The sequence below is a fragment of the Choristoneura fumiferana genome, chromosome 8, assembly GCF_025370935.1.
Source record: "Choristoneura fumiferana chromosome 8, NRCan_CFum_1, whole genome shotgun sequence".
Taxonomy (NCBI): Eukaryota; Metazoa; Arthropoda; class Insecta; order Lepidoptera; family Tortricidae; genus Choristoneura; species Choristoneura fumiferana.
The window spans coordinates 11,912,477-11,938,447 of record NC_133479.1 but is presented as its reverse complement, the minus strand read 5'-3'; the positions used below and the strand labels follow the sequence as shown (position 1 = coordinate 11,938,447).

The 25,971-nt window shown below is 36.1% G+C and overlaps 1 protein-coding gene across 8 annotated transcripts in view; it reads right to left on the bottom strand.

Annotated features, from left to right (window-relative positions):
* The window catches only part of Lar (tyrosine-protein phosphatase Lar), a 474,823-nt gene that overhangs the window by 140,576 nt on the left and 308,276 nt on the right, over positions 1-25,971 (bottom strand). For 7 of the 8 annotated variants that reach the window (XM_074091236.1, XM_074091242.1, XM_074091237.1 and 4 more), the window contains one exon: positions 4,264-4,467. The exons of the other annotated variant lie outside the window; for it this stretch is intronic. In XM_074091236.1, coding sequence (XP_073947337.1) covers positions 4,264-4,467 — 204 coding nt within the window. The remainder of the gene's footprint in view (positions 1-4,263; positions 4,468-25,971) is intronic. 8 annotated transcript variants of the gene reach the window in all.

Genomic DNA, 25,971 nt, shown 5'->3' with positions numbered 1-25,971 from the left:
AATAGATAAACTAGTAAAGCATTCCTTTTCGGTAGATATTAAAGGAGTGTCTACTGCTTGTCGTGAAAATAAGGCGCACTTACCTGCATTAAAAGTTTTAGATGAGTCAGCTCGTGATGGATGGGAAGTAGGTTTACTCTTCAAAAACAAGCATACACTCCTGCGCAGGAGAAACCGGAAAAAGAAGACGAGGCCTCTAAGAGAGGGTGTATATGTACTGCTCTACGAACCCAATTTGGACCGTGGTTTTGGCGTTACGGTGCAGAAAGCGCAGCTCATACAGGTCGCGACGATAACGTTCGAATAGTAGTCGTGCGCACACGCTCAGGGCTGCTGCGACAGCTCGTCACACGCGTCGCCTTACTGTCCCCACGGGGGTGATATAGTGCTCTTCTAGCACTAGGGGGCGGATTGTAGACGACGCATGTACAAAGTTTAAATAAAGAGTTTGTATACCAACGCTGTCTAGCAATTGGCCACTAATAAAATTGGAAAGCATGCAGCGCGGAAAGAAAACAAAAGAATATCGAGAGTGCTGTCATAGTCCTTGTCCGCGCTGCGTGTCCAGTTTTGCATTATTATTAAAAAGTTGTTTTATTTTACTAATTTACACTCTAAAGATCATTATACAGTCTACACCTGTAATGATTGTTTTTTGGAGTATTTTTGTATTTTTATTTCAACTCCAAATTTGTTACTTTTACGGGTATCCGTGAAACCATATCGAAAATACAAACTGAGACATGACCAGCACTGGGAATCGAACCCGGGTCCTCAGTAATCCGTGCTGCATGCTATAACCCCTACACCACTGCTGGACAGGAATCTAGACACGAAACATAGATGTCGCTAGTGCTGCTGCTTAAGTAGCATAGTAGAAATAAGCAACCTGAGATATGAATGCATAGGAAAAATTCGTGTCTAGATTTTTTTTTATTCGACTGGTGTAGGGGTTATAGCACACAGCACGGATTGCTGAGGACCTGGGTTCGATTCTCAGTGCTGGTCTCTTTTTCTGGTTTTTTTGTGCATCCATGTCTCAGTTTGTGTTTTCGATACAGTACCTGTAAAACCGGCCAAGTGCGAGTCGGATTCTGGCACCGAAGATTCCGTACAAATTCGTATGCATCTATAATATCTAGTGGTAGCAGAACCCTCTCCAGAAAGAAAGAAAAAACATTTATTGCCCATAAAAACATACATATAAGCGAGAAGGTGCTCATCTACGTGGCAAAATGCTCAGCATGAAGCAAAAGGTGTCGACGAATTTACGGGATAATTCATAGAAAAAGTTATCGAAATATGACCAAAGTAGTCAGTAGACACGACGGGTGACGGATATGTTTATTCCTCCACGGACCCCCGTGAATGGTCACGTTTCATGAGCGGAATTGAAACGTGGCTTGGGACGTGCACGAAATGGCTAAAACAGTTTTTTTTAACACTACGACGGATAAAATCAAAATGTCTATAAAATAATGTATAAGTAGAATACATATACAGCTGGGAATAAATGAAATAGAACTAATAAATATTATTATGTTTTTTGGTAATGATTTACGTGTGCAGGTACGAAAATATTTTTTTGAAGAAGAATTTTTTGACATGGAAGTTTATCTGGTACATCCTAGATTTTATTTAATTAGAGAATATTTAAAACTGTCAGTAATTTTCGTTCCATCCCTTGGTTACATTTACCTAAAAACTTACCCCCTTATTCATAAAACTTAACAAGCCTATGTTAACTAACAAATGCTTTGTCCCTTTCTAACAAATACCAATGTCGAAGTGACAGATAAGGACAAACGAATTTTAGCGGCATTTTAACTAAAATAGGTTTGATTGTCGTTTATGAATAAGGGGGTTAGTAACTAAATCCATGTCAGATAAACTAATATACTCTGCGGCACAATTTGGCCCACTCTACATACAAAATTACCTATTACTGCATACATTTGAGGGCCAGATTTTTTGTCGCTCAGTATATAGAGTCACTTTTCATTATGTATGTATGTATGTATGTATGTAAACTCTTTATTGTACAAAATAAGTAAACAAACACAATTGACAAACAATGAGATATATGTATGTATGTGTGTGTGTATTTGTATGAAAAATACGAATGTTTGTTATCGGGTCTTGGGTGTTTAATATGTATTTAAGTATGTATCTATATCTATATAATTATATTTATCCGTTGCTTAGTACCCATAACACAAGCTTTGCTAAGCTTACTTTGGGACTAGGTCAATTGGTGTGAATTGTCCCGTGATATTTATTTATTTATTTATATGTACAAAGACGAACTTATCCCTTAAAGGGATCTCTACTAGTCAACCTCAGGGACAGACAAAAAGTGAGTTTAAAAATACCATTACCATTTATAAAAAAAAGATATACCTAAGGTTTTATGAATTGAAATATACTACTCAAAACAAAGTAAGGGCCAATAAGAATTTTGATCGTTACGTGAAAATTATAGTAAACAGTAATATTTGACCAATTAAATAACAGTTAAACAAGGCTTTTGTTTATTTAGGCTAATAATCAGTTAGTTAGATAGTCATTTGTTTCACTTCTTTCATTTAATATTAAATCAGTCCTATTTCAAGAGAAAAACTAAACAGAAACTCTCCGCAAAACATAAAGTTAACGACTTCACTAATTGCATGCCTATTATAAAAAAAACTAAATTTTCAACCACTTCCCAACCCAACAGAATCCATTATCTTGCACAATCCGCGGTGTCGTTGAAAAAATCACTTGGAACGCATAACAAAGGGAAATATTGCTGTCGTTTATTGTGTATCCATTATTCAGCGAAGCAAAATCGTTCTGATGCGAACTATTAAATACGCGCTGAGCCCGCACTGCTTTAAAAACGACTGCGTAATAACGGACATAATTGATTGGAAATCGAAACCTCACGATTGTTTAAATGCTGCGTCGTTACATCATTTTTCCGTGATATTTTTTCGCTGAAGTCTCTGCTGGAGAGATGAAAATATTGATTGGGGTTTGTGCAAGTTTTTGATGTTGGGTTGTCACCAGATTGCCTTGTTTTTAACGTACTTTGGTTGGAAAAAACGGAGCACTTATAGGATTACTTGCTGTCCGCCTGTCTGTCTATCAAGACCCGTTTTCTAAGGAACGCGTGAAGGTCAGCAGGAGGAAATAATTAGATTTGCTGCCCTTTACGGCAGTGGAACAGTCAAACTTCTAAGTCAACATAATCAAAAGATACCTACAGTCATTAAAAAAGGTGTTTCCATGCATTTTTCTGGCGATTCAAAACGTATTTATAGGTTGCTTCCAGGTGTTCTAGAAATTTTCAGGTTTTCATGTACATATTTTTTACCCTATGTATGACTGAAAATGCAACCTCATAATATCCAACAATGGAACCTCGCATAATGAGTAAGAATTATTACATTGCTATGCTGATTACGGCTTTTTGTAATTATATCGAAATGATTATCGGGGATGATCGCATTCAGTTGCCAGATTCATTTTAATGTAGAGGCACATTTCATTAAGGCGTGCATCTGTTAATCGAATGCAAGCGAACGTATAGGCAATTTATGACAATAATATGAACGTGTCCACCCGGATCCGGTTTTGCGAGTAAAATAAATAGAATCGGAAATTTATATTCCGGTTATTAAACGCTCATTTCAACACAACACACGTGGCACGGCTAGAGGAATCAACACATCAACGGTTTACTAAAGGATTTCGATGTATAATGATATGGTGGAGACATTTTATTTGGTTGTGGAATACTTTGATCAACCATAAGACACCTCGCGGACTGGACGGCCACGACCATTGGCCGCAACGATCAGATTAACTAAAGAAGCAGCTAGTTGGCCGTTGCGGCCAAGTGTGCGACGTTCATATGGTTTCTTTAGTTAATCTGGCCGTTGCGGCTACTGGTCGTGGTTGTGGCGTTTAGTGCGCGAGGTGCCTAAATCGATAAGATGGACTGTGATTGTGTCACACAATTTGTGTGACAGAGACAAAAGATCTAACCACACTTACCTTTTTCGATGATATTGTGGAGAATACGCATACACACCAAATGTAAGGCTTCCTTTTGACGCAGTCTGGTACTAAGATTAGTCTAAAGATGTATGTGTGGACCAATATAAAAAAGTTGTGTTCAGAAAATTCCCATTTTAAAACTAAAATCATAAAAACTGTAGCTCGACTTGCAAATCTCTGGATTTCTGAAACAGACCAAAATCTTGTTATTACACTTACGGGTTAAGTATCTGATATAAATATTTCCGGAATCGTTAACTGGTGGCAGGGGAGGTATTATGATGGGCCTCTCTTCGGTAGGCAGTGACGTCGGTAGACTTGGTAGTTCTGGTAAGTCCGGTAGTTCCGGTATATTCGGTAGGTTGGGTAGGTTCTGTAGGTATACTTCTGGAGGCTCGGTCTCTTCAAGTTCTTCGGTCTCGTCTGTTTGGAAATAGTTATTGTTTGATCGCGAGCGGTTGTCGTAATTTTGTTTTAGTTTTTAATTTGAGCGTTTCGATTTTGGGTTTTTGATTGTGAAATGTTTTTGTCTTATGAACTAATTACGGGCTAGATACAGTTTTGTTTTATTCTCAAAGTGTAACATTTATGCAACGATTTAAATATTACAGCGTTGAATTTATAATAGGTATACATCTAAACATGAAAATCATTTTCATTTCTTTCCACATCATTATTAAATTCACCATAAAAACAGCTTGCGTTTTACATCCGCAAATTCGTACCGCTTATTAATGTCGTATCAATCAACAAAGTTAGGGGCATCCGTGCATAGTTTCATACCCGTATTAACACAGCCGCTTCATTTATTAACGGCCGGTAAAACTTTTGTTTGTCTACTAACAATTAGCGAACCTAACCTATAAACGGAGCTATGAACTTTTTACACAGTTCAGCAGAAACGCTACAAAAGCTAAACAAACTCAATACGCCCCCGACAACAGCTCTATAAATCATCCATTGTTATTATTGAGAAAAAACTCAGCCGATATCTCGATACTTGAGTATCGATGCAATAAATAAACATCGGAGGCACATCGATTACTAAAAGATTTATATCTAGTTCTTTGACGTGCATAGTTGCGATCATTACTCATATAAGGAGTGCTATTGTACTCCTGTTACGGATATGGTTCGAGTAGGTCGAATATATAAAAGGATTGGTATCGCGCTTTGCCGTGCACAATGCAAATGAAGTAATGAGAGTGCAATATTGGAATGAAGCTATGTACTTTCAAACAGAATGACGGATGCGTTTGTAGTGCTATTTTGATAACAAAGGCTTTGTGGCTTAAACAGATACCTGCGTTTGCGGTTTCATTGAAGTCTATCACTTGGTATTATTGGAGTGAGATGAGATTGGGAATAGAACTGACAACTAAGGTATTTTTGTTTTTTTTAAAGATGTAAACTTTGACGCCTTTGTTGCTGTACACTTTAATCTTTAATTTTGTTAACCACACTTTTTCAAAAGCCGTTTATAAAACTTACAGAGATGTTCTCAATTAAAATTATCTGCTGAAATATTATGGGCTAATTTCGTGATTAAGTATACGTGTATGACATATCTTCCAAAATCGGACTAATACTCGTATTACACAAAAACTTTTGTTTGTACAGAGTTTTTAATCATAATACTTTAAAAAATACCTACTTCTTTAGATTAAAAACTTGTAGGAACTAATGATGCCCATTCATTATACGCAAGTATTAGATTTAAGTACTAAAATCTAAAATTTTCGCCGTGGTATTTTTTTTTTTCATTTCACTGTTTTAAATTTAACAAAGCAATTTGAACTGAATTTTTTTTCCACTTTTCACCCTCAAAGCACCCCACAATTATCCAAAAGCCTTGCTTTATCAATTGGAAAAAAGTGGGTCGTGCGTTTGTCACACAGGGCGGCGCACACCCATCCCGAGGCTCGTCGCGAGTAAAAAATATACATTTAACCGCGAAAACAAATACGCAACGGCAATGCAATCGTAATAAAAACACGGGAACTTAGGAAATTTGGAAACAAAAAGGTACCTATTTATTCCGGGAGGAAGTATATTTACGCGCTTGGAAAAGCGTTCGTACTCCCTTATTATGTAAAATGAGTTATCGAAAGTTCGGGGCTGAGTTGTTCGGATTCGGGGGCTCAGTGTGTTCGTATTGATAATGTAACCCACATTCGGGGGAATTTAATAAAAACAGTTCATGTAATATTTTAATGTCGAGAGTTTTCAAACTGGTACTCGTGGAAAGACGCGTCAACTATACTTCGTTCTTTTTAGGAATAGAAAAAAGATAAACAATCTTGACCTGTCTTTTTACAAGTTTTTTTTCTTATTTGACTTGCAACGTTCGTTTGGAAGCCAGTTGCGTATTCAAAATTTAGAACGAGTATGTAAGTAAGTTCGGTGACGACCAATACAATTAACTGGTGGTGACATTCTGGTGGTTCAGCCAGAATAGTCGCTGCAAAACAGAACCCTTCAACGATTAATAGACTCGGCTTGAAACCTGTAGGTACAGCCAGCAAAAACAAAAAGCTTGTACTTAAAATTTTGGATTTTTTTGGATCTTATAATATATATGTGCCAAGTTTTGTAGGTGAGTTTTTTTTTCTTTCTTTTTACGTTAACAATAATAACTAAACAGTAGCATCAGTATTGCAATATGAACGGGAGTTGGTTGCTTATACGGAAGTCGTATACGGTTTTTCTAAGGAGCACCAAATTGGACAAAGAGGGTAGATTTAGCGAATTAGGCACAGGGTTGTGATTTTTACCTTCCCCCTCGCATACAAGAAGTACGAGATACTACGAGGTGAACTTTTGTATGGCAATCAGTTTTCATACTCATAAAATTCTATCTAAATCTTCGTATTATTACTATAGCCTATATAATAATAGATAACGAAAATGAAGCACAAAAATTAATCTATCCACGGAACCGTTCGTGCGTGAGTTCAATTGTTACCTGGTCGGTTTTTTTTAAAACAAGACTATAAATGAAGTTAATAAAAAAAACTCCAACCGTTCCAACTGGTTCATCATAATCAATCATTTTCTCAAATAAATACGTCAGAAAACCAATCGACTTTGAAATTTCACTTGAGTAATGAAAAAAGTTCAAGGCCTACAACAAGATGGAGCGACGACCTGGTTAAGATCGTGGGATCGCGGTGGATGCGGAAAGCACAAGACCGGTCTGAGTGGAGAGCCTTGGGGGAGGCCTATGTCCAGCAGTGGACGTCTTTCGGCTGACATGATGATGAAAAAGGTTCGATTATTATGAAAAATATTGCCACCGAAACTTCCGTACGAGCACTCTAAAATGAGGCTATTAAAAGACCGACAAAATAAATTAAACAAAAATCAATCTTAACTCTTTTGACACAAAAGCGATAAGGATCATAACATGCCACCCGTCTACTAACACTAAATGAATGGCATTCGAGACTAGACAAAAAGGTTAAAAATAAAGAAAGTACAGTGTTACCAACTTAACAGTGCCATTATAAGTCTGAAACACGAACTGATTTCGCATTAAATTGTACAGTCTTCAAGCTAGTTCCTAATTTCGCGGACAGCAAAGTTAACTTGGCGGCAGTATAACAATGGCCGCTAAACAAAGCGGATTTCCCTCAAAGGAGCTTTGGTGTGAAAAAAGAGCGGGAAATCGAAAAGCAACAAACGTATATTTTTCTGTAATGCTCTGTAGTAGGTTGACTTTTTATTTGTTTTAACTAACATGCCGGTAATAATGCCAACGCAGTGGAAATTAGCAATAACACTCTATTTTCTTAAAAAAGCTAGCAATTAAATATGAAATAAAAGCAAAAAGTCTTTTACCTGTCACCGATCCATGGCGGAACTAAACTTTGCTTACATGATCAACTTGCTTTGCTTGCTTATTTGTATCTTAGCCCATAAACCATTCTTATTCTTTTTCCTCTTCTTAATTTAGTTGGAATAAACATAATGATAAAATTACGTAATTTTTGAAAGTTGCAGAACTAAATCAGTTACATTTGAGTAGCCGAATCTGGGTTTTAATTTTTTGCTCCTGTTACAGGGCCCACCCGGTAGATCACTTGGAACTGTATAATTCTCGTCGTCGTCGAGTTGACAAAAAATCTATCCATTATTGGTCCTAGAACTGTTTAAATTTACATTTATTCCAAAAGTCGCCAGATAAGTCGCTAAACCATTTATGTCGTTAAAACTTTTTTTTGGTCGCTAAGACTTAAGCAAAAATCGTTAGTTCTAGCGACAAAGTCCCTAAATTGGCACCACTGCCTTTGATTGGCAGACCATAAAACCGGGCGCACACCGGCGCGATCCGCGGAATCGTGATATTTCACGCTTCGCTCTCGATACATGTAAACAAATAGCTTTTCTATCGCTCTTACGGGATTTATCGACCGTTCCTCGGTTAATAGTAGACATTAATATAAATCGCGCGCAACGTGCTCTATTGTTTACAGATCTTTGCATTATTCAGGGAGCATTTTTCTTGGCTGATGGCTAAGGCATTTTGAGGGTGCTGGGCATTTTGTTAGTTAGTTTCACATACAAAATGTGGAATACGAGCTATTTTTACACATTTAACTAATTGTATGTACGAAATCAGCCTCTTTATTATTAGTGATAGTGGTCATTTAGCTTTCATTTTATTCAAAGTATTTAATATACAATTAAATTGTACCAAATTTAGATCTAGCTCTTAACTTAAGTTCAGACAGAAGTATCGATTTTTCTAACCAATCAGAAATAGATTAAAAACAACCACTTCAAAAAGTTCAATGCTATCAGATAATTGCGCAACAAACACATGAAAATAACTAACTAACTAGTTTGGCTCAGTGATCCAAAATGAGTCTTGGCCTCCGAAACGAGAGCTTGCGTATAAATGATATAAATGAGTAACTTATTTTTTTTTTAATTCTTTATCAACGAAATATTTACTTAATAAAAAAATCACTTAAATTAATTCCTCATAAACGCAACGCTAGGAAATGTGCAAACTTATATTATAAAACGTTCCAAATCAAATACATATTTACTTCAAAAACAACAAAACAAAAATTATACTCATCACAAACAACGCTTATAAAAAGCTCCGAGCCATTTCATATTAATCATCGGGCTCCCCGATATGATCGCGTCATAATATATTTGATTTCCTTAAAAAAGATGGCTTACACAGTCGATTGTCACAGGAAATTGACTAGAATAAGCGCATCGTTCGTGGTTAATGGCCTCGAAGAATACTCTATTAGTTATATGTTCTGATTTATAACTCAATCCCTCGTGTGAAATATTTTTTATGCCGCGCGAGGGAGCTGTGTTTACGGCGACCTATAACGAGGGTAGATAAGTAGCGGGTTTCTTAAATCGGTGGGCCAGTTCGGTCACGGAATCGTGTTCTTTTGGCCTTAGTGAAACGTTATGTTTTATTTTCTGACCGTTGAATGTTTAGTTATTGATGATCACGACTGCTTATTCATTATTATTTTGCTAACTTTGCAGCTGTAAACTATAAGGTCTGGCTATTGAATTAATATTCCGGGATTTCACAAAATTCCCATGGGAATTCCCTAAAATTACGTTGTGGGTTTCATTAAATCCCGTGCCGAATTTCTAATCTTAGTGGTTTATATTTCGAACTTTTATGCCGATCCCGTGGGAATATCGGGATAAAAAGTAACTATCTACTAACCAAATTTCATCCAAATCCGTCTAGCCGTTTTAGCGTGTAGGAGTAACAAACATACACACATATTCACAAACTTTCGCATATATAATTTAATTAGGATTATGTTTGGCACACAATAATAGGTACAAATTATAGATGTCAGATGTTATCTTTCTCAATTGAACCTTTGCGCCAAGAACGATTCGAGGCGGTCTTTTTTATAATATAAAAATATTATTTAAGTTAGCTAGAAGATTTATTATTCAGTAGTAGTAAGCTCTTAGGTATATGATTGTATTTTCTATAAGTTTATATTCTTATTGAACGATATATCAAGATAATTGATCTTTTATCTTATCAAGAAAAAATAAGTACAGCCGCGCTAGCAACTCGTTCCGTATAAAATTAGTTTTTATTACACTTTATAGGTAAGAAAGCCTCCCAATCTCATACAATTCTTCACTCGTACACGAAATCAATTATCAAGGACCAGCACATTCGTCTTTTACAATGATACTACCACAATATGCTTTTTAAAATTACCGTAGTTCATAACTTAGTGCACTTGTTGTGGAGACCCGATAAAGCTGCATTGTAAAGGAACTTTACGGCATCTTATCATTATTTCATTTAGATGCGCGCAATGCAGGGCTATAAAACATTTTAATATGGTTTCTAGTGTGCACTCAAGGTATAGTGCGCCTGATGGTATGTAAAGAGCGTCAACGTTTGATACCTTTATAGAGATCCGTACCTAAAGGTTTCTAAACAATATTTACTTAGGTTATAATACCTATGCTGTTTTTTGTGTATTTGACCGTTATCTTATGAACCGTAAAAGATAGACCACCCAGAGCAGAAAATACTCTGCTTAAAAGGGGCTAGTGAAGAAAGGACGAATGAGAGATGTAAGCGAGTGGTAAAAATTTAGGCTGGTCGGTGAGAATCGAGTTGTTTTAAGACCACGCTGCGCTACTGGTAGGGCAGTGTGTGTAATTAGGAGCGCGAAGTGAAAATTTTCGTTAAGAAACACGGAAAGTGAGATAATAGTGAGTTAGATATATGTATACATAGCTTATACATATTATAGCTTTGCAAATAACCTCCTTCGTTACATTTGTCATCATTGAAGTCAAGTAAAAAATTTAGGTAACCCGGTGAAAATCGAGTTGAAGAGTCACGCCACAGTGTGTACACTGTGTAACACATGGTCGATATACAAGTAAATAATATTTTTTTTTTAGCAATTTATGTGTTTGCTCATGCCAGACACGTGCTTTATTTTTGATTTAGGTACGCAACCCTTCGTGGCTTGCTTCGACTGACATTTTTCAAGCTTTCTATATAAACGCTGAGTTCAGTAAACTCTTAGAGTATCCGTATTTACTGAATGGAAAAATACAGACAAGCATCTTGTTATGTTTAGTATTCTAAGCTGTTTCTCTTAGGTACTCACTTCTAGCCTTATTATGTGCTTCTCTAGCTAGAGAACATAATAAGTTGGATGACGCACAATTCAATGAAAATTGAGACAATTCAGAGACTTATCATAGATTCTTTTATAATGATGTGAAATGAAACAATATACAATAACATTGGGCCAATCATCTATTTTACCGACACTTTGGGCGTCTCCTGTGTTACCAAAATTGTCTCTGGCGTATACCAAAAAATCGTACTTCCAACAAAATATTTTTCGGTTTAATTACGTAGGATGGCATGTATTCATGTACACCATCTATTAAATTACAGAAAAAACATGTTTACTTACAAAAATCTGCAATTGTTTGAAAAATGTTCGGACAGATTAGTGTCGGTAAAAAAGTTGATAGGCCCCATTACGCTTACATTATTATAAGTAAAAACTTACAAACTAAACATGATTTTATTTAACATATACAGACACACTTAAAATTAATGGGTCTAAAAACGCAACGACAGTTGAATTGTAGAGTAATGGAATGTTAAATTTATTGGATTTTCAAATCAAATAAATGGCACATTATATCCTACAAGTTGTTTTAAAATTAATTGCAAAATTCAGAAGGCAGCTTGGTTAGTTTAACTCGACGTCCCAGTTAAAATATTTTTAGGATTATTTCACTGTGATTGATTTATGTTTTTGTACTTTGATCAATGTACAAAGCGTACCTAATCAAACTCGTGGTTTATAAATAAAAAATCCAATATTTCAGAATACATCACTTGGAAGTCATTAAAACACATAGTAGACCTGCTTTTAAAAAAACCTTGGTTAATTTCTTCTTAATAAAGGTGTTTTCGAACCGTTGATAGATTATTTGACATTCAGTGCTTGTTATAGCATAAATTGGATAAATATATTTATCTAGAACCTTAAAAAGTAATCAAGAATATGTTGACTTTCTAAAGTTTTCTAGAGTTCACATAGAAGATTGAGGTTGAGATAAGTTGAGCAGGGAAAGCATTCACACTTAGAGCAAAGGTACTGTATGACCGTGTATTAAAACATAGATCGTCCTCGTCAATCTGAACAACATTAGTTCAGCGACTTTTAAAAATAATAGTCTTTGAATTTTTCTTTTTTCATACAAATTAAATACTGCTATCCATCCTGCCATGCTAGAACACAACCTGACGTCGTCTGTCACGCTACAAACATCAAGCATTTTGCTTTACGTTGCTTCTTCAAATAAACTTAAAAGTGTAATAAAAATTAAGAAAACGAATTATTTTTAGAAGTCGCTAAACTAATGTCGTTGTAACGAGTATGATCTATGTTTTAATTATTTGCTCATATTACAGGCCACACCCGTTAAATGATCTTTGATGATCTATAGATAAAAGTTTACCCCGTAAACAACGAGATTTGTAGGTAAGAATGTACAAAAACAATATGCATCTTTAACAGTTGTATGTATACCTACATACTCTTAGCTGTCTAGTTGCTTGATAAATGACCTAATCTAACTAGGTAACGACTTTACTGAACTACGCTTTATCTACTTGCTTTCACAAAATAAGAAAATTGACGAAACATGTAGATATTGTCTAGTCCTATTCGGTTAATGAAGCTGTATTTTACAAAATTCAATGTTGTCGTAAAATTCACTCGTCGATCAATTATTTTTGTTAGTTGTTAAAAAGTAATAGTACGTGGTCAAAAAGTCGTGATGGCCTAGTGGTTTGACCTATGGCCTCTCAAGCAGAAGAACGTGAGTTCGAACCCGGGCTTGCACCTCTGAGTTTGTTTTGGAATTTATGTGCGAAATTAAACTTGAAATTTATCAATTTATCATGAGCTTTACGGTGAAGGAAAACATCGTAAGCAACCTGCATATACCTGCGAAGAAATTCAATGGTGCGTGTGAAGTAACCAATCCGTACCGGGCTTGTGTGGGAACTACGATCCAAAGCTACCCATTCTTGGCTTGTGCCCAGTAGTGGTTCGTATATAGGCCGAGATGATGTTTGCTAGAAACTTCTTCTGGGTTAAGAAGCATAATATAAGGTCTGATATTTATTCCGTGTGTATCATCGTTAAATTTTACCAACATCACGTCTCAAATTTTCTAGCAAATTTTAAACGTGAAACATACGTGTTGACTTAGCTGTTTTTTCTCCATATTTTTTAACTGTATTTGTTCCGCTCGTTTTAAACCAACTATCAACATCAAAACCAAAGCTCGACTCAATACGAGTATTACTGTCCTGTCGTCCTAGTTGAACACAGTATTGTTCAAGTATTCTAGAACACGTTCTACTATAAAGGAAGTTATCGCACAATAAAAACATAAAGTTATGTGGGAGTTACAAGCCCCCTCTCGTTCCCCGTGACACACGGACGTACGCGTGCCAATAAAGCGAATGAAATATACTGATTACAATGTAATAAAATGTACATGCAGTACAAATTAACGGATATAAATAGTACGCGTAGAAGTATTTGCTACTAACTAGGAACTACGAAAGAGAACAGAATTATATTAAATTATATTGTAACGGATAACTCACGTCTTAAATCGAGTTTAGCTTGATATATTTTGGAGTAATTCGCTTGCAGCCCTTCTTCCTAGGAGCAACGCGACTCGGCGGCTGCCCGACGAAACTAACACCGGCGCACAACTACCCGCATTTTCATCGTCATTTTAGCATATAATTATTCGCGGTTAATACTTAATACACTCATCAAAAGTTCCTAGGGATATTTTTTCCCTAGACAGTTTGAAACATTTAAATATAGGCATATTTATTACTAAATAAGTCACAACATCCCCCTCTTGTTTTGAGAGGAGGCCTGTGCTCAGCAGTGGGATGTATATAAGCTGGGATGGTTGGTTGGAAGTCACAACATCAAATTTCTCTATATAGGGATAATGAGTATCAGACTTTTTTGATGAGTGTATGTTATGTATCTATGAATGTGAAGAGAAATCTTTGAACTTGATTTTCATTAATTTCCAATTCTAATATTGAAAGGAAACTTGGCAACATTTATGCGTGGTTCAGATAACAATAAAATAATTATGGTAGGTACCATCGGTCCACCAGTTTGTTAACTTGATGACAGATATTACGTAAAGTTTGATAGATTTCTGTATATCTCCTCTTTATTTCTGCATAATATTAATATTATTAGATCGTTTCATTGTTTGAAAAGTATAATTCTAGGCGCTACGTCCAATAACCTCTCACATTTAATGTAGCGTTGTTCTTTACCTTCTTTTCACTGTTGCGAAAACAGAATGAGAAAAAAACGCAAAAAATTCACGCACGTCGAATATATTTTGGCTTCAAAATTGAAACTATAAAAAGGGCATAAAATAACACAAAGTCCCCGGAAGAGATTTGGGGATCCCTTATCCGGTGTTATCTCAACAAAAGGTTTAATTTAAAATTACGAGGTGTTCAAGAGATCTACAAGGAAAATTTGCCACGAAAATAAAGAGCTTAAAAATTAGCGAGAATTTTACGAAATATTGAATGGTTTACCGAAGGAATGCCTTTGGATGAACGAGTACGCACTTGTGAATTAATCCCCCCAAAATGAACTAGGCCATCGAACGAGCGAGCATTGTTTTGGTTAAAAGGTGGCCCCAACCTTATTCTATTGTAACAATGTATTATTTAAACCAATATTTTTTTTTTATTTTAATTTTTTTCATAATTTATAAACTGCATATGTACAAAACTTGGTCTTTTATTCCATAAATTTATTAAAGAGAAAACACATATAAAAAAATAACCCTGAATAAAACTTAACAATAAACTAGCTACCTAAATTAAAAACTAAATTCTAAAAAAGGCCCCCTTGGTATATTAAACAAACTATTTTAGCAGTCGTAAAGCCTTTTGGCCTTTTTGGTGTCCTATCGTGTCACCACGTAATTTAGTTTGTATCGTTGATTTTAGTGTTTTAGTCTTATTACTGTACGGTGGTGGTACTGATGGAGCCAAATAAATCTTTCTTTCTTTTAAAGACAATGCACGCCTAAATGATAACAATTTGTCGTAATCTGGAAAGTTCCAGAGAGTGTAAGAAAGAGTAATAATGAACTACATTACAACAGCCATTCGTTTGGTTGCAGAGTTACGTTTAGTTAATCAATAAATTCATCACCAGCCTTCGAACGCCATAATGAATGATAGTCCATCTAGTGGGAATCTTATATCGACCCTTCGTCATCCAATTTGTGGTCGCCACTCAAGAACCTTCTATTCCAAAATGGTTAGCGAGTGGTTGGCCCTTCACCCTGCATGTTCTTTGGCCTATATCAGTGACTACAATTATTTGGTGAATAAGTCAGTGTTTTATTAAGCTTTAACATTAGTTCGATGTCTCTTCAAAGTGACACGTTTGTGTGTCCGATTCACTAGAGATGCTGTGACAGTGTGTATAGAGATAGGGTTGCCAGATTTTTTTGCATCCTGTAAGGGACATATTAAAAACATTGGGTGTCGTGTGTTGTAAACGGGTGGGTAGAATGTCGTGTCGGTGGAATCGGCATGGCGGTGCGTGCGTACTTGTCAATGTCAACCATAGTGCGGTAGGATTCAGAATATTAAACCAAATATAGCTTATGACTGCCTGTCCACAGGAGCGAAAAGAGGGGGTAATGCGGAGCAGACTTGCAGACTGTGTCTGTCTATGGAAAGACGTGGAGCCAAAAAGGTATGTGGAGCGAAGTCGCGAAGGCGCGGAGCAAGACAGCGGAGCGGAACGAGAAATTAATGCGGAGTGGTTGGCGGTCTGTTCTTTCATTCGCGAAGCTTCCCCGCTTGCGTTCGTTTTTCCGCCCAGCTTTCCAGCTCTTTCTCGCTCAGCGTTCATGCTCCGCTTCGCAGTTTTTTATGATTTTTTAAACTAATTAGCATCAGTCCACTGAAGAGAAGGAGGTTTGTGCAATTCTTTGGTGGATGTTATCTCGCTCACCGCTCCGCTTCCTCGCTCCGGTTCACAGGCAGCTAAATACGGGACAGAGCTAGTCCCGGCGGGACGATTAAAATTGTGTCTGAAATACGGGATGCGCCGGGAAATACGGGACGTCAGGCAACCCTAACGCAGACATATAAGCCAACGTTCCTGGGGGTATGTACGTATGACGATGGATGCGCGTGGAATAAAGCCATGACAAGATTTCCTGCTTACCATAAACCATATTATTTCAAAGAACACTTTACTCTCACCGGAGCGGCAACATGAAAAACATAAACAAACTTTAGTGCTCAAGTTCATGAGGTTCTGAGAATATTCTCGTAATGTTATTCATAATAGAAAGTTTTTATAACTTTTTCGTGTAAGTTATTAAGTGAATGACATGAAAATATCATGTTATATTGTTGCTAATAAATATCTCAAGATTCGCCATGGCCACAAAATATAAAGAGAACAACTGACGTTGTTACGGCAGTTTGCGCTAGTGTCGCCCCCTACGCAGAGCTTTGCGTAATATTCCCTATTTTAGATATCGGTTATTTTAACATTTCATTGCGTGTCTAGGCAGTTACTCTTGTTTCTGATGTTCTGACAATCGTTCAAAGGTTAACTGGAAGAGGTCGCTTTAAGGGACAAGTTCACATTAGTACATGTGCTTCTCATCTGTTAATTTCATTGGTTTTACTCTCAACATCTCGTTAGGAAATGCAAGGCTTCCATGTGCGTTATTGACACTTACAAACATAGAGTCGAACATAGAACCTCCTCTTTTGAAGTCGGTTAAAAACGACAACTCGACTGTAACATTACTTGGCTACCACCAAGCCATAACCAAGCCAAATATGTCTGACTGAAGTAAAACAATTGAATGCGCCAGTGAACCATAAAATTGAAACAAAGAATAAAGTTCGACAGCTCGTAGAAAACAACCAGCATTAATAAGCTAACCCACAAATAACTGAGCATGAAGCGACAGTTATGAATAAATTAATCCAGAACAGTTTCAAAATCCAATACAATAACCGGGAACCACGGTTGACTTTCCTGGAGCTTATCTTACTTAACGTGTAGATAGACTCGGCAAAACGTAATCGGAGTGGATATACCTCGAGTCCATTTTAATTTGAACTTGATACTTCCTACTTGGTCGTGGATTCTCAGTTCTGCCGCGGGATCAGTTTCGATTGGTCGGGGTACATTTTTCGTTGAAGTTATAGTGGGGAGGGACGGGTTGATTTTCACCAATTATGGGGGCGCGGGCTGTGTCTTCGGGGGGTATCAGCATGCATATTGCATGAGAAGCAATAAGGTGTCAAAGTTTGGGCGCCACTGGAAAAATACGTAGAGAACTGACGGCGATTTGAACTGACGTGTGCAAATAGGAGCTTGATGGGACGTTGGGAGTTTAAATTAGGAGCATTGATTTGTAAAGTTGTTTTTATTTTTTTAGTGAATACAGACAGGTAACCGCTGGGTTTATAATCATGGAATTTAGTACAGTTGTTTTAAGTGCAACGTTAAAGAAGACCACGATATCATTTTTAGGAATTCACACGGGATATTTTTTGCCCTGGCCCTTTTTGCGTCGTTCAGCACTAGAGTATCTTTTTTAACCCCCGACACAAAAAGAGGGGTGTTATAAGTTAGACCGCTCTGTGTGTGAGTTTGTGTGTCTGGCCGTGGCACCCTAGCTCTGAAACGGGTGAACCGATTTGGAAGCGGCTTTTCTTATATGAAAGCAGGTTTTCTAGCAATGGTTCTTAGGTATGTTTCATCAAAATCAGTTCAGCCATTTTTGAGATATTAAATTAAACTTTGAAATGAAAATGTCGAGGGTTTGTTAACTTTTCTAATTTGGTTAGGTTATTTCTTTTTTTTTTACTTAATTATGTAATATTACGTAAGGTGTTTTAAGTTTTACCCCCTATTTCACCATCCATTGATTGAATTTATTTGATGGATACATGTGATGCCGTCTCTGTTTGTTTTGTTCGAATAGACAGAGACGGCATAACATTCATCCGTCAAATATAAATAAATATAAATATCATGGGACACTTCACACCAATTGACCTAGTCCCAAACTAAGCAAAGCTTGTACTATGGATACTAGGCAACGGATAAACATACTTATATAGATAAATACATACTTAAATACATATCGAACATCCAAGATCCGAGAACAAACATTCTTATTATTCATACAAATATCTGCCCCGGCCGGGAATCGAACCCTAACCTAGTCAGGTTCTCTAACCACTTGGCCATCCGGTCGTCAAATAAAATTAATCAATGGGTGGTGAAACAGCTCCTTAGTGTATTTTTCTTACTGTGCCGTAAGTAGCAACAAGCACACGCACGTAAACACGCTCCCAAACTTTCACATTTTATAATATTATAGTAGAACAGGATTATTTTAATTGAAAATTATACATATATTATCGATTAGACACGGATCGAACGTTAAGAGGATAAAGGATCTTCGAATAACTCCTCGTTTTCCTTACCGGATTTTTGTAATAAGCCAATGTTTAGGGTCCCGTAGTAAAATTGACAAAAGAATGGCTAAGCTTTGAAACTATTATCATAAAGTACTAAAAACTACTTTTTTGTCATTTGGTACGCTGTTAACGCCGCATATTCATTCATTTTAAAGCAACATCATATAATTAATGAATTAAATTTTATTTATACGAATATCAAGTTACAAGTGTTATTAGAAATAGAATAACATCTTCCTGTACATGTGCTTTAGAATAAGCAGTGCTTTCCCTCAAAATTCTCTATCAGTATACATATTGTATTGAAAATTGTTGGTATTGAAATATCAATATTGTGCAAGGTCCGCCCGGATTGCTACCACCATCTTGCTCGCTAATCCTGCCGTGAAGCAGCAGCGCTTGCACTGTTGTGTTTCGGCGTGGAGAGTAAGACAGCCGGTGAAATAACTGGTACTTGAGGTATCCCATCTTAGGCCTCTGGGTTGGCAACGCATCTGCAATACCCCTGGTGTTGCAGATGTTTATGGGCGGTGGTGATCTCTTACCATCAGGAGACCCACTTGCTCGCTTGCCATCCAGTCAAATAAAAAAAAATACATCATCAGTGAATTAATCAACGAACCATTGAAGTAAAAGGAAAATATTGATATACCGAATTATCAAAAAACACCTAATCGTTGTTTTAAGTAGTTTTATATCAAACGGAACTCTATTGGAGTTTCTGTTTTAATTATACGGAGCAATTTAACTTTATGCGATGAATTTGAATTATGAATGATACAGTGATAGTTAGGGAAGTTTGAAATAATCGGGTCTATGAATTGATGCCATTGACTGACCTCGAGTCTTGCCTCTGTAATTAAAGAATATATCTATAATACTAGCCTGTTACCCGCGACTTTATCTGCGTTGAATTCGTTTATCGCTCTCCCGCGGGAATTATGAAATTTTTCGGTATTTACTATCCTATGTCCTTTCCCGGGTCTCAAACTATCTGTAGACCGAATTTCATCTAAGTCAGTTCAGTAACAAATAAACAGACTTACAAACTTTCTTATTTATAATGATTTGATAAAAATTGACTTACATAGTATTTCACAACTCCTGGATTTGTTATATCCTATTTATTATTATAAAATATACATATAGGTACTTACAGCCAATGTTTAAGCAAAGAAAAATAAATAATTGGCTGAAAATTTAATTTGTAGTGATTGTGTATTATTCATGTTACTATTTTCATGTGTGTTTTCATGTCTTTTTTTTGGTTTATTTGTGTGTAATTGTGTAAATTTTATTGTATTTGTATGTCTTCCGTATTAGTGTAAAATGTCTTCTTTCTTTCTTTCCGTCTCTTTCTAAAACGCTTTTGACGTCACATGCAAGTTTCTCTTTCTCTGTCTAAGCTTAAATTTCTAACTTTTACAACTTTATTCTGGTTAGCCCTGTACACTTTATACTATACACCTGTATACTACACTATGTAAAGATTCCGGCGTTATAGTGCCCTATTATTCTAAAGGGAAGCCGCATGCTCAAGCTAGCCACTAATAGAACTTGAAGGTAAAGTCTATCGTTTCAAGTTAAAGGAACTGTACTAAAACACATCAGTGAACATTAACTTACCTGAACTGTGCACGTTTGTCGGTTAAACTGCGCATAACTTTTAACTTATTAACATAGTTTGACTGCAGTTGCTATGTTGATGGTATTGTAATGTTAAATGGAGGAGGGGCAAAAGGAATACGGTATTTGACAACTCCTGATTTTGCCATATCTTAATATTATTATGAAAATATAGATATACAGATAGTGTTTAGCGAAGAGAAAATTAAAATCGGTTGAAAATTGGATTTATAGTGATTTTTTCAAAAATCTATATACCTGTCTCTTTCTCAAACGCTTTTCTCCATGCAGCAAGTATGGCGATACCGGCGTGTGACGTCACATGCCAGTATGTCTTTCTCTGTCTAATCTTGAATTTCAAACCTTTATAACTTTATTATTTGTAAAGGTAGCTTAAAAATTGTTTTTCTATTCGATAACAGGCATTGTGTAGTTATCATTTATAAAACATATACAAAATAGTCAAATACCGTATTGGTCTGTGCAGTGTGAATCTATGTCTGCGTACCACGCATATACCAACGCACGGAATGCGTGCATAGTTTTTAGGGTTCCGTACCCTAAGGGTGGCAACTGAACCCTATTACTGAGACTCCGCTGTCTGTCTATCTATCCGTCCGTCTGTCACAGGGCTCTATCTCTTGAGTCGTAATAGTTAAACACTTGAAATTTTCACAGATTATGTATAAGGTACTGTGTCCGCTATAACAACAAATACTAAAAACAGAATTTAAAATAAATATTTAAGGGGGGTCCCATACAACAAACGTGATTGTTTTTTTGCCGTTTTTTGTTTGATGTTAATAACGGCAACAGGTAGACGCTTGAAATATTCACAGAATTTTTGGTTGTATAATCACTTTCAAAATAAATAATAAAATTAAAATAAAATAGACATTTAAGGGGGGATCCCTCCCATGCAACAAACTTGATTTTATTGCCGGTTTTTTGCTAATGTCTAATGTTGTATAGATAATGGTACGGAACCCTTCATGCGCGAGTCCGACTTGGCTGGCTTTTTTTTTACTGACATTGATCTTGGTTTGATGTGCAGGAGGCGTGTTAGTGGAAAATACTGCAGCTAAGCAATGATTGCACAAAAATAAACTTCACATGTCACAAAAGATTTGTAAAAGTATGCCTCGGAAGTGAAGGCTCTTAAATAGTTGTCTATGTATTTAAATAAAAGTTAAACTTGAATAGTACTAAGTATACAAACAAAAACTTTACCATTGCCAACATCTTCAAATTAAAAGCGATCGTGAGTTGTTCCGAGTATTCAGCTCCGAGCATTCCCTAAGTGCTCTCCGACAAACCACTAGACAGAAACAATCAAACACACGAAATACGCAAATCTTGCTTCAATTAAAGTAATCGGGGGAATATTCGTCATTCATTTGCGAAGCGCTCGAGTGGCTGAAAGCCTCCTCGTGCCGACAAAGACCATCCAATACGCAAATTGAAAGAATATACAACAGGGACAATTGAGTTCAAAGTTATAGTCAATTTGGCAAATATTGCCTCAGGAAATATGGGCAAGTAAACTCGATTGAACTCCAAGTGGGTAAGAAAGCCCTCATCTTCAATCAACGATAAAAACGAAGTGTCTAAGTAAAATTGGATTGGGATCGAAGCACGCGCAGTTTTAATTCGAGTAAGTAAATTAAAATGCGGCCGGCGGACAGACCGTTTGAATACAAATGGTTTATTGGCCCCAGTTTCAATTGTGCCCCACCGCCCCTTTAACTCATTAGGCCTCGTGGCCCCTAAAGTTATTTATGGCCCCCCTTTTTATTTATCTCCAGACCTAAAGGGTGTCGTTTGATTTGATTATACTTTTAAAGAGGACCGGTATTATTAAAAAAAAATAAGGTGTAAATTGGAGTTAATGTTCCGGTACGCTTCATTTTTTTTATGTGCAATTGCTTCGTAAAATTTCGCGCCGGGAATAAACTGTCTTAATACATTTTAAAATTACTCGTTGTACAGTCAACCATTTTTATTCTTGGGTCAGCATAGACCCTTCTCTTAGTTAGGAATGTTACTTTGTTAAATATAAATGTGACAAGGTTCTACGGGCATCGAGATTTAATTGACTGTATCTTGGAATAATTATTTAACCCTTTAAAAGGTAGAGGCGATTTAGCGACCACATGCGTTTACTTGGAAATTCAACCTTATTGTTGTAGTCATAAGTTATAATATCCATTGTAATTATTGAAAATACTATTAGCTCTAAAAATATCCTTTGTCAGGTATGTATTCGACAGCTGCTTTTGTTTCAGTCGTATTATGCTCCAATAAATGGGGTCTTATTAAGGGTTAAAGTCTGTCATAGAAAAAACTAAATCGAAATTATTTTATGATATTATTTCTGTTAACTAGTGTTTACAGCTAAAAATTGCACCAAAATACACTATAATTAATGTATTTTCCGCCAATGTACTGAGCATGCCGTGACCACAAGTCGGCGTAATTATATAAGTTCGGCTTTTACGACCAATCCCACGTTTATTTACTTTATCTACAATCGTAATGTGGGCCCTTAACGATGATTTACAGCGTAACGTTGCAAGTTTCTTGACGTGCTTGGATCTGGTCGTTTAAATTTGTAAGAACAGTAAATTATAAGCCTTTATGATTGACGACCTAGACGTGCACCAAGGGGTTGAAGCATCAGCGAAGAATCAACATTGGACAAGTTTTAAGATTCTGTATATAAAGGGAGCAAAGAGTTCGCGATCTATTTATCTATCGTACCATAAAGGTTTCAAAAGTAAAAAAAGAGATATACGCGTCTGAAAACGAAGAAGGAGAGAAAGACCCTCTACTCGATGGGACGATAACATTAAAAAAGTCGCTGTCTTAAACTGGTGGCAAAAAGCGCAGGATAGATAGGAAGGCATCTTTGGAGGAAGACTTATCCAACCTGAGGACCTAGTAAATGCGTTTTAATAAGATAACTAGAAATAAGTCATTTAGTATTAAAATAAAGTGAAAATTTAAGTATGTATACCTAACAACTAGTAAATAATAAAACCTAGATACTAAGATGAAAATGTACCTTTTTTTAATTTTTATTTTATTTATTATGGAGCCAGAGAGGGAAGGCTGCCCAGCAGTGGGTCACAAAAATAGGCTAACAAAAAATATATATTTTATTAATAGCAATTGTCTGCGACTCGGTCCGCGTAGAAGTATGAAAAATAGTTTACGTCCTATTCTCAGACCTATCCAATATACACAAAAAAAACCATAAAAATCAGTCAAGCCGTTTCGAACTGGTTTCGAAGTAGTTTGGTCACAAACATAGTGACACGAGGATTTTATTCATTCGAGATAAGATAAAATATAGGATGATGATCCGGTTGCCATAGACTAAGACAGTATTATAAAATCAAAATTCAATATAAAATAGGAATTCAAAAAGGACTCATAATAAGCCACGCGAAATTCCAAGTTTTCTTAAAGTTGCACTCAAAGTCTAACGTTAAGAAAAAAACACACCAACGCGGCGATATTCAGCCAAAATATTCACTGAACTAGAGGAGTGAACTTCTAAAAATGAGTTATATGAAAAGTTCGGGGCTTTATGTAATCCGCATAGCACATGAAATGGAAATCGTGAGACGGAATATTAAATGAAAACTTTACCTTCTCCTAAACACCTGTATTTTTGCATTACTGGAGCACTTTTATACATACAATACAAATCAAAGAGAGTGTTGTTTTGGATGTAGCGATTACTTTAGATTGATTCAAAAGACAATTTCAGACTAAAATTATTACAAAATTTATATTCTGCATTAGTGATGTAACGAATATTCGCATATTTTACAAAACCGCGTGCCATGACACATGCTGAGGGGGATTATACGAGGTTTATGCCATTATTGTTTCTTCCTATTCGCGATTCTGCACAAAATAAATTCCACACACCTGAATTTGATCACATGCGTAATGCTTCACAGTCATTATTTCTACGCAATCTTGTTTCTTCTTATTCGCGATTCTGCACAATATGAATTCCACACAACTGAATTTAATCACATACGTAATGATATTCAGTCATTATTTCTACGCAATCTTGTTTCTTCCTATTCGCGATTCTGCACAATATGAATTCCACACAACTGAATTTAATCACATGCGTTATACTTCACGATTCTGTAATTATTTTTTAAAAATCTCATACATAACCGAGAATCGAACCCGGACAAAATTGGGCGGAGAAAAAATTTTTTTTTTTAATTTCAATCGTCCCTGTTATTATTATTATTTTATTTAGGCTGCTGCTGCCTTCGGGAAGCTTCGTCTCAAGGTTTCCGTTCACATAACTTAAAGCTCGCGACCATGATAATTTTTACCGCGGGAAAAGCGACTCACGCAGTCTGTTTTTTTTTTTTATTTATAAACGCGACTAGGAAGAAACAAGATATCATAGAAAATAGATAGAATAAAAGATAAAGATAGTATCGTGAAGTATAACGCATGTGAGTAAATTAAGTTGTGTGGAATTCATATTGTGCAGAATCGCGAATAGGAAGAAACAAGATTGCGTAGAAATAATGACTGTGAATCATTACGTATGTGATTAAATTCAGTTGTGTGGAATTCATATTGTCCAGAATCGCGAATAGGAAGAAACAAGACTGCGTAGAAATAATGACTGTGAAGCATTACGCATGTGATCAAATTCAGCTCTGTGGAATTTATTTTGTGCAGAATCGCGAATAGGAAGAAACAATAATGGCATAAACCTCGTATAATCCGCTGAGGGGTGTCCTTTTTTTGTATCAACTACATATGTAATTATATTTATTGTTTTGTTTAGCTGTATTATTGTACTCGTAGTTGTTCAAAAATAAATATTTTCTATTCTATTCTATTCTATTTTTGCATATTCGCATTTGCATTCGCATTCGCAAAATTCCTGCGAATGTTTTGCGAATATTAATTTCAGAAAAAAAATACAATTATTAACAAAAAATAGTAGGTTAATAACATCAAAATACATTCATTTCTTATGTTTTTTATACAAAAAAAATAACAACCTTGTAATAACATTATCAGTATTCACTTGATCATTTGGTATTAAGTATTTATTTATTTACTTCGCGACGCGTTCGTATAAACTCGGTAATTCTCGGAACAAAATACAAACGGAACGCACTTCGTTCGAACGAGACTGACAATTTGGCGCCAGAACGAAAAACTGAATATTCGCATTCGCATTCGGGACCTCAAGCTTCGTAGTCAGGTTCTCTAACCACTTGGCCATCCGGTCGTCATGACAATGATAATATAACTTAAAAAAGTCTGTCAGAAAAAGCGCACCCTGATATACAAGTTTGCTAGCGATTGTAAAGGCAAGTTTTTACATCAAGTAAACACAACAAGACTTACCTTTTAAAATAAAAATCTTTACGTCGACTTAAAAGAAGCATAAAACGTAAAAGCCTAGCATAAACCGCAACAAGCGTAATACGGCCCAAATAAAGTTGCCCGGTAAATTATCTTACTCTTTTAATTCCCCCGCCCGCCGTTTTACAAACCTGGCAACCTCGGTATTCAACAGCGAAACATCTATGTAACCTGAGGCCGTATTGCCTAACGTTACTGACTCTCGTTATCGCAATCAAATGTCAGTTTTTCTATGCGACATCTGTCATTTTTTTTATTTTTTTTTTATTTGACTG